At 38.7% G+C, this 14553-nt stretch overlaps 1 protein-coding gene across 6 annotated transcripts in view; it reads left to right on the top strand.

Annotated features, from left to right (window-relative positions):
- FMN1 (formin 1) overlaps positions 1 to 14553 on the top strand; it is a 188629-nt gene that overhangs the window by 46442 nt on the left and 127634 nt on the right. For 4 of the 6 annotated variants that reach the window (XM_048305986.1, XM_048305987.1, XM_048305985.1 and 1 more), the window contains exon 4: positions 6278 to 6395. In XM_048305986.1, the coding sequence (XP_048161943.1) occupies positions 6278 to 6395 (118 nt within the window). Of the gene's footprint in view, positions 1 to 1980; positions 4187 to 6277; positions 6396 to 14553 lie in introns of those variants that run through there. The other 2 variants (XM_048305990.1, XM_048305989.1) reach the window with 1 other exon arrangement.

Raw genomic sequence — 14553 nt, 5'->3', positions numbered from 1 at the left:
TTGTATAACTTCAGCCTGACACTCAAAGCACCATCCTTTTCACTACTAATTTGGTCCTGGTCTCCTAAATTTTGTTGGGATGTTGTTTACACATGAAGTATGAGATTCCTGTTTTAAGTCCACTTTTAAACTAAACTTTTCCTAAGTCCATTAAAATCTTAAATAGTTAAATAGTGGCTGTAATCACTAACCTATTTTATAGGATTGTTACAGCTTTTTTATTACAGGGAAGTTTTATTCTAAGTGTGGGTTGTTGCTGATATAAACAGATGAATAAATATTTTGGCATAATCTGAATCAGTATGTTTAGTTTAAAAGGCATCATGAAGTTGTTCATATAGGTACATTTTTTGTTAGTGACTAACAAAACTATTCTTGAAAATGTGATTTAATGTTTATCCATCATAAGTTAACCAAACCCCAAATAAGTAGGCACATACATAAATAAGCAAGACATAACCATACAATTTATCAGAACAATGACCAATTAATCATGTAATTGAACATAAAAATAGATGTGCATTTACATGTAGAAAACTTTGGTTCAGTATTGTCACTTTGCCCCATTTATTTTGCCATAAAATGGAATTTAGAATTGCTTTAGATTTGCCTTCAAGAAATTTTGTCTTGGGGGAAATCACCAGTGCTGAGGTAGCTTCCTTGCACCTGTTTTGTAAATCCTGGTATTATAAGAATAGGTTGGCATAGGGAGTGATAAGGACTCTGTGTCTTGTTTCTTTATGTAGAGCTTCCTTTTGTGATATTAATCTATATCAAGCCTAGAAGCCAGGGGAGCCATGATCCATCAGTTGTTTCTGACCTTGGCACCTGATGATTAAGCATAGCGGAGAAGCAAGTCTGGAGCTTGCTAAGGAAATGCCAGGCAGCAGGGCAGAAGACATTGCTGTGTGTTAAATCACAGATAAAGTTGGGAAGGTTTCCAATGCCCTTTGTCTATAGGTATGCAGGCAACCCTGTAATTGAAAAGGTGTCTGTAAGCTTCATCTAAGCCCTTAGTATTACAATCTGATTTTCAGGAAACTTAGTCCCTGCAGGAGATACCAATGGCATTTGCTGTTGAGTTTATGATGTTTTATAATATGTTGAAAAGGCAAACAAATGCTTTTTGTACAGTTTACATTTTTAAACATTAACCCAAAAGCTAAATGTGTTGGGATACTTTGTTGTTGCTTGTTGTCTGTAATACTCAGCTTTTTAGTAGATGTTGGGATACTTTGTTGTTGCTTGTTGTCTGTAATACTCAGCTTTTTAGTAGATGTTTCTTGGTAATCACATACAGCGGTGTGATCTGCAGCTGATTTCCCTGTGAAGGACAGCTTTCCCCATGTTGCTTGCTCAAGATTACTCGTCACAGCTAAATGGCTGACTGTAGAATGACCCTTTAACTTGGGTGCAAATCAAAGAAAGGTATCCTTAATTTCTGAGGTACCCATGTGGAAATTTGATTTAAAAAATTTCTTAAAGGCCTGGGAATGAGAAGAATATAAAATCCTGAAGGTTTGCAGTCTCTGTAGTTCCAAAAAAACAAACAAACAAAAAAAAGTAGTGAAAGCGGAGACTTGCGATGGAAACCTGACCCAAATGTTACTGACTTTCTGAATATCAATAGTGCTTAGGAGTATTTTGAACTTTCTCTATAAGTATTGATAAGAAAAATATATATAGTATCATAGGTTCAGTTAGAGAGTTTTGTAGATTTCCTTCAAGTGTTTTTGTTTGTATCAACTAAGTAAATCTCACACATATAGCAGTACAGTCTATGAAAATTATCACAGAATATGTCAACAGAGATTGTTCTGGTTCGGAACGATCCAAGGCTGGTGCCGTGCAGATGGACAAGGCTGTCTGATTTCTAAACAGTTAATTTGGCCCTCCTGGGCGCTGGCCGCTCTCCGCCGCCCAGCGCTCCCGGTCCCTGGGCGCGGCCGGAGTCTCTGATAAGTACCTGTGTGCACCTCTCAGCAGGAGCTGTGCAGAGCGAGGACAGTGGTAATATGAAACCAGTCTCGTTGGTTTTTGTTCATGGCCCTGGAGGCTGAAATCTGCATTCCAGATGAAACCTCCAGCAAATCGGAAGAGAGTCTCTTTTTTTCCTACTTTCCTCGGCTTCAAGGGCGCTCACCCGAGTTGGCTCTGCCCGGCCGGGCACTGGGGGTTCTGCAAGGGCTTCTGGAGGGGGCACAGGAAACTTCAGAGTCGTTAGCTGGGGTTTCCATTTGACTTTTTTTGGCGATTATGGATTTACAAAAGTTCTTTATCCGAGTGGAAAGACTGTGCAAAGGAATCCGTCAGGAATTTTCTGCTGAAAACCACCCAGCGCTGGCGCACCGGGACAAGGAAGTAGGGAGCAGCCGCGGCGCGCTCGGCCCGGCGGGGCGGCTGCTGTAGCTGCCGGGCGCTGCGGGCTCGGCGCGCCGGGAGCCGGGGGCGCGCAGCCCGTCGGGGCGCGGATCCCCGGGGGGACCCTGGGCCGAGGCTCCAGCCGAGGTTAGTGCTGTGACAAACCCCTCTTGTGCGAGGGAACAAGTTCCAGACGCTGCCGAGAACTTTTTTTTACGGTGGGTCGTTCTGCTTCTCCCTTGGCGGAGCGGGGAGCCCCGACGGCCGGGGCGGAAGGAGCGGCGGCGCGGCCCGGCCGGGAGCGCGGGGGGCCGGCGGCCTGCGCGGGCCGGGCCGCCTGTTGCAGCGCCGGCAGCCTGAATGCACGCAGTGAGTGTTTGCTCAGCAGTCAGCAGCACGGCTGGAAGGGAACCTATTCGCTGCTTCTCGCAACATGGAAGAACATAATGGGATGCCTGACTGTAGTGAGCTTTTAGACCTGAAGAACACAGCAGAAAGCAACCATGACTCTCTCACTACATTTTCTGTGAAAACACTGTTCGGATTTACAACCAAGTTTGAATCTACAGCTCCCGAAGAAGAAACAGTGCTTAAAGCATTTCAACCTTTGCACAGCAATATAAATACTCATGCTAACACCTGGCATGAGAGGAATGATAATGGTTGTAATGCGGACTCAGAAAATCAGCACAGTGTGAATAGTACCAGTGGCCAAGCTGACCCAATGTCTGGCAGGCAAGCAGGCCTGGAGCTGGAGTTAGCTGACCAAAACGAATCACTTCTTCAGCATTTGAGGTTTGTTCAGACTTCTTTGTCTGAACTGGACAGTGATGACAAGGATGCTATTCTTGTACAAGGTACTTTGGTTCATACAACAAGTGACACAGAATCGGACACGGAGAATAAGGATCTAGACACCGATGAGAACAGTGCAAGCAAATACGGGCTAAAAAATGCTGCTTTGTCTGCTGAGGCCTTGGACAATAGCAGTCAAAATAAGGAAGAGTCAGAATCAGAAGGGCACAGCAACAGTGGTGACACTGTGTATACAGATGACATTGAGTTACACCCACCATTCTCTAAGCAGCTCCCAAAAGAACTGGATGGTATTCTAGAGTATGATTCCAATGGAAAAGACAAAATGTTAATGGATGAGCAATTTACTCGTTTTCTTGCTACAGGGGAATGCCCTCAAGAACTTTCAGATGAAGAACAAAGACCTTCAGCTGATAATATATCACTCCAAAAAACAGCACTGGCTGAAAAGACTTTCCAGCTGCCTGCTTTCTTTAGTGGACTACGTGTGAGGAAAAAGGGACTAACCACAGAAGATGGGGAAACTGTTACAGAAATTAAACCAAGGGAGAATGATTTAGCTGTGCTTAAATTACGACAGCCTGTTAAGAAATCCAGTATTGCATCAGGTTTGACCAATAAAAAAAAATCATCTGAACCTAAAGCAAATCCCACTTTCCTAGAACAACTCTCGCACTTGTTAAACATAGACGTCTCCAAGAATGAAGATAGAACTGAGGACTCTGGTGAGGGATCTGGGGAGACCGAGGACAGTGATGAAGCTCAGGAGAACAAAGCCTCCAGCAAAAGAGAGCTACGATTTCCCTCTGAGGAGATAAAATCAAGCCCTGCTGAATCTGCACTGGATGCATTTAAAGCTTTATTCACACGGCCTCCCAAGAAAGAAACAACTGCAGATCCTTCAGAGCTGGAAGCCCTAAAACGCAAAATGAGAAATGAAAAAGAGTCCTTGAAAGCTGTATTTGAAAGGTCAAAATCAAAACCTGGGGATGGACCATCAGACAAATCTGTAGGTTGAATTACTTTTTCTTCCTAAGATCTGGAAGTGGAAGGATAAGAAAATAATGTCTTGTTTAAATATTATTGGTGGGGACTTAAGATCAAAATGTCAGAATTGGTCTCTTCTTCTGGCAATCTCAAATTTTGGATTTCCAGCTGAGGAAATCCTGGGGCTTGTTTGTCAAAATTTTTGATCATCTGCCATTGTAGCAGAATTTGGCCACAACTGATGGTGACAGTAAAAGCCTGTCAATTAGATGTGAGAACTTAAAAATCAGCTTCTGATTTTAAAAGATATCTACATAACAGTTCTCCATATGTTAATTACAGCTTTAAAGCAGTTTGATGCTGCAGATATTTACTGTAATATTATTTAATAATTTCTCAATCTTACTCTGTTTTCTTTCATTGAGGAATTTATTTTAAAAACTAATATTTCATTTTATCTGTAGGAATAATTTTATGATAAGAATTGATAAAAGAAGTTGTGGATGATTTTCAGCTCAGTTTGTTGAGGACATAGAACCTGAAGTAATTTTTCTTTCTTGTTTACATGCATATAACTGGCTTTTCCAATATTGATAAGCATTTAAACTTATCCAGGTGTAAGTTAGTGATTTAAATTAGACAACTCAAATTTTTTATTAATATAAGTGTTTGCAGCATTAATGCTCTTAGGCATATGGAGATGTGGTTAGTATGTTTCTAAGAAAAAAAAAATCAATGCAAAGTTTTTATACAATCATAAATTACTTTGAATGTGATTTGAACTCTTTAATTAAATGAGTAACCTTTTGGTTGGCATTCCCCCAACTCAAACTTCTTCCATCACATCTTTGGCAGATGTAATCAGCCCAGGAGAGTATTGTTGGCTGAAGGGGGAGTTACCTGAATAATTCAATTTTCAGGATTGGGCCTTAAACCTGAAGCTACTTAAGTTGATTTTCTGTGTTGGTTATACTCTCTTTAAATGTTTTATTCTTGCATAATATAAAAAAACATGTAAAAAATCTTGGCTAACACTTGGGTAGACTGATAATACCAGTTTGTAGTAAATTACCTCTGGGGATGAGAAAACAGGTATTCATTGGCTGTGGCATGTACAGCAATTGCAGCCTGTGTGTGCCCTTCCCATTCCTGGCGTGCTCCTTCCTGCTTACCCCAGTCGCTGTGCTGGCATCAGCGTTCGTGTGGCTCACAGCAAACCTCTCTGGGAAGCTCTCGTCGCACACAGGGAGGGCGGAGGCACAGGACTCAGCAGGAGTGGCTTTTATAAATGTCTGCTTAGTGTCCGGTCTAGTGCAAATCTGTATTTTCTTAGGGCAAAGCCAGAGTCCAAGGGTCTAGTCTTTCCCTTCCTCCTGTGGGCCATTCATGGGGCCATTTCCATATAGTGTTTCACTGTTGTTGCACTTGTGTCTATGCAATTACTTGTAGTAACATGTTGTAAGTCAGATTACAGAAATATTGGAGATCTAAAAAAACACACACAAAAAAAATCCCTCTATAAGAATACTTGTTTAGTGGGTCATTCCCCCTCCACCCCTTCCCCATTTAAAGAGTTACTTTGGCATTCCAGTTGACAGTGCGGTCCCATTAACAGCTGCAGCATTACTTTGATGTGGCAGTATTACCTGGTATGTGGACTGAGCAATCTGCGGGGGGTGGGGCAGGAATTTCATAAACTAGCTCTGCTTCCAGAAAATTATATTGTCAAATGATGTCTTAGGTGAATTGCTCTAATGTTTACTTGTAAGAGGAGCACAGATGGGTCTTTTCACTCTGGAGTAAAGACACAGGAAAAAACCATAACATTCATGACCACCTCGGTGGTTCACCAAAGCATAGACAGCTCTCCACAGTGATGTGAACAGTTTCAACTAATCATTGCATGTCACATGCATGATGCTACTTTCCTCCTCAAAAATATTTTTCTGCACTGATTTATTTGTGTCCCTTCCAACCACCTGAGCACTGTTTCAGTCAGTAGAATGAGACAGATAATCTTTCTGGAGCACATGTGTAGAGCTGAGCATGACACTTGTTGTTTGGAATCAATTGATACTGCAGACTTTAATTTTTTATTGCGTAATTTTAACAGCCTGACCTGAGTCCCTCAGAGCAAGATGACAAGACTCCAGGGAGACTCCAGACTGTCTGGCCACCACCAAAAGCAAAGCATGAAGAAGTAAAAGTAGGATTAAAGTACACAGAAGCAGGTAAAACAAAGAGGCGAAGCATTTACTGAAATTAGTTTCTGACATTTTTAATCTTGTTTAATACAGAGATGGTGATAAGTCACAGTATTTTCTTATCTGAAAAAACAGACCTTTTTTTTTTATGTGTGGTTTACTGCTACTTTTTAATTCAGCATCTGATTTTTAAATGTAAATGGCTAAATACGTGTTGGAAACTACAAACTTGCCTGTACAAATTTGTGAGGAAAGGAGTGGGTTTTTCTGGTAAATTAAGTTATCCATTTCCAGTGGGATTCTGTTCAAGTGAGTGACAGATTAGTGAACATGTGGCAACATGACTGCCTTTTCTGATGCCTTGGTGCAGGGGGCAGCTCCCTGCTGAACTCTGGTCTGGCTGGAGATTTTCTTCAGGTACTGTCCAGAATGTAAACAATACCATTATTGCAACATGTGTATGAACAGAGGAATGCTCATATCCAGTCAGGTCACTTCTATAGCTAGCCACATATATTGTCCTGTGCAAGGGTATTGAAAGGATATGTCCAAAGTGCAGTGCTAATTACCAGATAAGCTTTCCGCAGAAAAAATACTTCTTGGGGTTTTTTTGTTATTTTGATATTTACATAGCATATTTAAGAGGGAGAAAGTGATTATTTTAGCCACCACAACTCTGGTACAAATTTATATTCTTGAATATGAAACAGTAAGTCCTCGATATTTAGAAATTAACCATAAACTGAGGAACAGTCTGAAATATTAAAGCACAAGACAATAAACCATCTCTTCTTCAGGTACCTGCAGATTTTAGAAAATACCACCTAAAAAGTGTTAAAAGAAAAAGCTTTTATACTACTTTGCTGTGAGAAATTGTTCAGGGTAACGCTGTATGGTTCTTTCTAATTCCGCTGGGTATCCATCTGACCTTGTATATGAGAAACCGTACTCCTGTTTGTTCTATCTATTGCTTTTTGTTGCTTAGTCTTTCTCCCTCTCTTTCCAGTTTTCTCTGCTTTAATCTTTCTTTTTTTGTAAAGAGGGAATAATACTGGAAGTGTAAAAGTTGTTGGAAGATTGAGAAAACTTGGTTTTGACAGAAACAACATTATTCTAATATATAGAATTGAATTTAATGTATAGAATTGAATTTATGGTGCATCTGATTGGTCTAAAGTGTGAGAGTCTATCACTTAGATGACCAGGACAGGTGTTCAGCTGTTGGCAAGTTCATGTTACTCTTAGATTTTTATTATAGGCTATATGCTTGCTATATTTAATTTTACCTAAATAAATATTTTTCCTTCTAATGACTGTAATAATCTGTGGTGAAACATATGCTTAAAGAAAGAAAAGAAAACTGAATTAACAAAAGCTCCAGATTCTACTACTTGTAGAGAAATTAGGTCATGCTTTCTTGAAATTTGAATAGGAAAGACAGACTGGCTTAGAGCCCATGTAAATTGTTACTCTTGTTACTGTGATATTTTGGGTGGCATTGTCATCAACATGTTGATGGTTTGTTTGCTAAGTCAAATTTTTATAAACCAGATTCTGCAGTTCATTAGTTGCTCCAGCGTCTGGCAGAGGGATTTGAATGAAAACAAACCACTGGTGATTCAGCTGGGATGGGGATGTAAGCAGTGCTTTTAAAGGAAATAGGCAAAGACTATGTTTGCAACATACATTAAGACTGCAGTAAAGTTATAGGTGTGCCTCAGAGATTGGTAGGTTTGCTTCTTTCAGCTACTCACGGATGCCCGGAAAGCAGTTGTAAGTTGTACATGATGGATCACTTACACTGGCTTTTCTGAGGACCTGGGTGACTGTTTTGAAGCTTTATGCACAGGAATAAATATATAGAGTCTTCTACAAGTGAAACAAAGTACTGTTCATGAGTAGTGATGATAGGTTAAAAGAATGGGGTTTGTATTCAATGTTGGTCTTATTGCTGGGGTTTGTGGGGTTTTTTATGAATATGAAAGTGGCAATATAGCAAAACTTAAAAATTCACTATCTTCTCTCTGACAGTAGTAGGTACCTTCAAAGTGCATGTGTATACTGGCATTTCCCCTAATGCCCCTTCACATCCAAAATTCCCTTCTAGCCACCAGTACTTTAGCAGCTTCTTGACCCTCTTCTTTTAATAAGTGGGCTTCTTAAAAACAAGCTGTAATGCAAGTTAATCATCTTCTTTATTTAAACTGGCTGGTCTCAATCAGAAACCCTGTTTCTTACTTCATTGTCTTGTCCAGACAACTAAGATCAAACGAAAAATTCTTGATCTCAGAATGGAGTTCAAAAACTGTGTGTGGCAGGGATGTTTATGATTCCAATCTTCCTCCACTGATGTTTCCTGAATAGATGAGTATCTATACCATAAAAAATGCTAAAGTGGTTCGTTTTATTAGCTTTCAGTCAACAATATATGTTGGTGTTTTGATTTCTGTGATCAAGAGTTTCATCTACCAAAACAAGAGGAATTTATATAAAAACAATAATAAGAGGATTAATTATTAGGTAAGTATTCATTTAACACAGCTTTATTTTAGGCTTAGACAAAATATATGTTCAAATCCAAGGTTAAATTTGTCTTTGTACTTCTAACCAGGGTACATGAATATGTACATATTTTATGAGGTAGCATAGATTTTTTTTTTCACTTGTCATGATAAAATAGGATTTAAGTAAGACTGAAGAACTTGAAAGTTGGAATACAGTAATCTCTTTTGCAATTCTACATTGTGTCTTTGATTTACTTTCTTCATCACCATGCGCTGTGACAACTATGACAGGAAGGCAGGGATATTGAGGGAGAGTATTCCTGGCTTTTTGATCTTTTCTCACCTCCTTGTCATGTTTTTCCTCATTGTTCTTATTGCCTAGTGGAAGCAAGAAATTCAGGCTTAATTTGGCTTACGCAGCAGACATCACAATGACTCATAGCAGCTTGGAGGAGTAGCTAACTCCCTCCTGAGGCTCATAGTCTGGCTTGATGTGTGGGAAACCAACTGAAAAGCAAATGGACATAACAAGGAACACGTGTGTGAGGCTGACTAGGCCTGTTAGGAATATTAGAAGTGAAAGAAGTTAGGGATAAAACTGAGCAACAGGTTTTATTCATGCATTTGGTAACTGTTTGTGCAGTCCTAGTATTGTCTCCTGCAGTATCTGAATCTTGAGTTGTTAATTTTGAATTGAATGGATGATGTTACAATATTTTGGTTTATCTTATGTTTTCTTAATTCTTTAATTCCTGTGTTTCCACAGAGCAAGTGACTGTGTCGTCAACTGGCTCTCTGTAATTAGCACAAGCTGCTTGCATGATTCTCTAGAGAAACTGGAACTTCTTTGAAGTGTGTCTAAAATAGCTGAAGTCCAGAAAGTCTGTAGTACATCAATGTCCTGGAAGACTAGAAAAAGGATATTTTAATTTATGGTTATTCCATGGAAATAATTTCCGTGGAATCAAAGACATTTCTGTGCATATATTTTTGGTTCTAAATTTCTGTTCTTCTGCTTTAAGTGTTTTTTTTTTTGTTTTTCCTCCATAATTCTCAGGGAGACTTCTCACATTTTTAAGCATTAATTGTGACAGAAGGGTAGATGTACCAGCCATTATGTGTAGTGAAAATACCTAGCCAGAGAGAGGAGGCAAATTCATGTCTATACTGAAGAAATTAATCTGTGATACTGCATCACATTGAATCCACATACAATGAATATCTCAGCTACTGTGTATGACTAGGTCAGCACTTGCAGACACATGTCCAAGAAAAGAAGTTTAGACATGGGTTCTGCAGCTCATAAAACTACTTATGTTTGAAGAACATAACATAAGTCTTCACATGAAGGTGTTACAGATATACAGATTCTGCTATTCCTATTAAAAATACCATTTTAGCCTTCAGGATCAAACTAGTTCTCTTACATACAGCAGAGAGAGTTTAGTCTTCTGCTTAGCAAAACAGAAATGTAAAAAGTAGTAAGAGGGAGAAGTACATTGACATTCCTTCAGGAGAAAACGTTAAAAAAAGCCACTTGAAACATTAATTCACTTAGTGAGGTTTTTTCATTTTCTCATTCAGTGTTTTCTTTTTAATTCAACTGTCTGTACTAAATTTAAAAACCTCATTTTTTCCCAGTCTGTCTGTTCATCAGGCTTAAATCTGCGGTGAGGTAATGGTGTCTCTATGGTGCCACATTTTCTATAACAGAGTCTGTGATGTAAGCACAATTTTCAGGGTAAATAAGAAAATCAGGAGGTGTCTGAGAGAGCTCTTATAACACAAAAAATGTCTGGGTAAGTGGTGAACGAAATACAAAATAGTGGCAGAGAAACCTCTGCCACTATTGCCAAGTCTCATATATATCAAATCTTTGATCTCCTATGCTCTCAGTTCCCAGCAGCAAAATAGCTTTATGGCCATGATGTAAATGCAGGGAATAATCAGCTTATGTGAGAGAAAGAGAGGCATAATGGTTGGCACAAAAGGATGAAAGATAAGAGTATGATTTCTTATCTTTCTTTGACATAAGCTTCCTTTGTGGCCTTGAACAGTTTGTGTTTGTCTTTAAAAAAAGACAATGCTCGATGTTGTTAAGTGTCCTGAAGGAAGTTTTTGTAACAGTGGCTACCAACAGTTGGTTTTATCCTAAGTAAAAAAAAAAGACATTTTTTTTGTAATTTCAGTTTATTTGGTTTCATTGTGGTGTTCAGGGTTTAGTTCTGGGATTCTATTATAAATTTTACTGTAGTGAATTAGATCAAGCAGCAGTATAGCAAACAGCTTCAAGATAATGCTTTTGCATTGCTTTAAGATAGTGCTTTTGTGATGTAATGGTCACTGATCAATTTGATGTGACCTCAGAGTGCATGAAGTTTTTGTAAATTATTTTTACTACATTTTACTGCATTTATTGTGCAGCATGACAGGTGCATGTTATTTGGTGTTTCATAATCAGACAGATACACTAGAATGTGTTGGAGAAGCTGAGGGTTTTATTACAAGCCAGATTTTTGTAACCATATTATGTTCTAAAGTAACAATGAATTTTTTTTCCCTTACTTATGCTAGCTAAAGCTATGATTTTATGGGTTTAGAAGGTATTGGGTATAATTCTGCTTGGAAATCTGTGCAGCCACAGACAGGTTGTACATGTGCTGATCACTACAGCACTTTTCCAAATATCTTGGAGAGCTGTGGGCTAAGATTTAATTTGAAAATACTAACGAAAACCATGCTCAAAACCAATCAAGCAACAAAAATATCCTTTGCTTTTCTTTACCCACCTCAGGTGATACTGTCATTCATACTGTGCCTCTTGAGACAGGAATGAAAAGATAGGCACCTGTTGATGATTAATATTTGTTGTTAAGATGTTTGTGTTCCATTTTCAGTCCTTTAGCTGCTTTTTGGAATGGCTTCAGGAAAGATTTGGGACCTTTCCAAGCTTCAGTTTATCCATCTGTAAAATTAGGATAAGAATTCTGACCTATTTTTCAAGTCAGATAAAATTCCCTTTCTGTTTATAGACTATTAGCATTAGATAGAGATGCAGAATAGGAAAGAATACTGACTTTTTAAATTTAACATCTTAAAAAAAACCCCAGACTAGCCCCACACTTACAGAATGGTAACTGTCTGTACCTAAGGCCATGTGATAAAATGTTCATGCCTTCCCATACACTGAAGCTTATATTTTCACAAGGTGTGAGGGGGAAGAAGAGTTATGCTCCATTTTTTAAATAAAAATCCCTGCTTTATTTTTGTTTTGCGTACTCTCTGTAGAAAGGTGATTTTAGGAGACCTATTGTTTTTGAGTCTGGATGCATGTTTTGCAGCAGATGCCTGACAAGGACAGATTTTACAGTATCCGAAGCCCTGTCTGGATACGCACATATGTGTAGCCATGGATACCAGCATGCTTAAGATTCACATACAGAGCAGCTTCAGTCCACTCAAAGTAGAAAGCTGATTTCTGAGTTTAATATTTTCCTAGAGGGAAGATTAGTCTGTTGCCTGAATATAATGAAGGCAAATAGTGTGATTTCTTTTACTGTAGTTTTTATTTTGAAATGTAGACCCCACTATGGACCTGAGCAATCTAATGTTGCAAAGACCCAAAACAGTCACAGGGTTTTATGAGATGATTGTTGTTATATAATTGAAATACAGAGAAAGAGCAATTGTGTATACAAGAAGAATGACTTTGTATTTTATTTTCCATGGTTCTGTTTCAAAATATATGAAGCCCTTTGTGTAACAGAAATGTCTCTGAGTTTTACTGAATTCCCTTTCCCATTCTCCAGTCTCGCTGTTCATGTGTTGTGATGCTTTCTGAAAATTTGCACCTGCATTTAGAACTGCTCTTTGTCTTTCTTCTTCGATGAATTCAATATCAGCCCTGCCAAGTTTTCTCCCTCTGCTATGGCGCAGACATGTACTTTTATCAGTAAAAAACCCAACCCTATTTATTGTGCATTTCTTAGTTTTGCATATATCGATGTTCTAAGTTTGACAGCAGTTCTGAACTTGAGAGTTGCTGAGACTGTACTGGGGAAGCAGTGTGTCTGTGTGTGTGGATGTGTATTGTGCCTACATTCACCCACGTATGCACCCACATTTGACTGAGTATGCACCTATACTGCATGTGTAGTATACATGCATTCTCAAGGTATACTTACTGTATATACCATACAGTGGTTGTGGTGGTGTTACAGATCTAGAGTAAGTACTTTGTGTTTTAAATTTGTGCTAAATGAAGTCGGTAGAGTCTGTAATTCATCAAAGAAAATCTGTAATAAATCTGTTCCTCGTGTTTGCTGATAAAGTGTTACTTGTTTACCATATAGCATTGGTGAACGTGGTCCTGTAATAGATTGGTTTTGTAACTACAAAGTTGGATGTTTATTGAGAAAGAATTAATATTGGATGTCCCCAGCAGCAGCACCTGTCATGTTGCCTTTCTGGGAGGGTGAAATGACAAGCGAAACTATTCATTTCTGCTATTAGGTAAATGAACTGTAACTGTAACCCCTCACAGCTGAGAAATGGCCAGGCAGGTAAGTTACTCAGGTGACTGCTTCTGAGTAGTGCTTTATACTGCGTTGCAGTCAGAAAGAGGAGTAACTATTTTCCTCATTTCCATAACAGGCCGTCAAGGGGGTGCTGGTTTTCCTTAGGAAGCTGGTTTTCTGTGGATATATTTCTATTATTCTTGGGGAATTCAGTGGATATTGTGAAGATACTTCATGTCTTGTAGTAAGTTTACTCTGATGTCCTCTCTATTATCTCAATATCTGGACAGTATTTAGATACTGGACTATTGGCTTGTTTTGGGCTGTTTTCCACAAGTCCCTCTTCATTTGTCTCTTTTTCTCACATCTATCATATTTTCACTGTACCAGAATATTTAAGGTGCTGAGAATGTTTGAAATTTTAGGTTTGGAGTGTTCTTCCATGTCTTAAAAGTGAAACAAAAAACCCCAAAAACTAAACAAAAATTAAGTTGAAGTGAAGGATGTCTCCTCATTTCCCAGTCTATGGAATTGGCATCCTTACAAATAGTGAATTACAGGACTGTAAAAGAGTTCAAGTGCAATGGGAAGTAAAGAAGAGAGGACAGATAGGAGTAGATGGAATGGGGTTGAGGGAAGGAGGATTAGAATCGTGTGTTAAAACAACATGCAGTATTGTTTTATCCAATCCCCTATCCCTAAAAACCAGGTAATTTTGTGAATTTCTTTGAGCATAAATAAATTTTAATTTCCTAGTTATAAAAGGATGCTTAAATGCAGTTATGCTTTATAAAAACCAATCAAAGACTGAACAAATTACATTTTGAAAGTTGCTCATTTGTAATTTTATTGGAAGAAAAGCCTGAAAATTTGCTGCTGTTTTATGACTGTAGCCTGAGAAAGCCTGGAAGGTCGCATCAATGCATCTGTAAAAATAAATAAAAAGTAATAAAAAAGGTGTAGCTGTGGTGAGTAGGTTCTGACACCTGGTGGTTAAAGACGAGAACTACATGCAGAAATAGAGGAGGGAACAAATGCTGTAGTAAAGGGGAGTATTGAAAACGAGATCAAGGGTTACCGCGCAGGGAGAAAAGATTAAGAAACCCTCACTATTCTGAAATTTAATGAATCAGTGCAATTATAAGTTAATGATTTTGTTTATAC

This window comes from Corvus hawaiiensis, chromosome 6 (assembly GCF_020740725.1).
Source record: "Corvus hawaiiensis isolate bCorHaw1 chromosome 6, bCorHaw1.pri.cur, whole genome shotgun sequence".
NCBI lineage: Eukaryota > Metazoa > Chordata > Aves > Passeriformes > Corvidae > Corvus > Corvus hawaiiensis.
The sequence above is the reverse complement of the archived record's forward strand: the minus strand, read 5'-3'. Positions and strand labels throughout refer to the sequence as shown.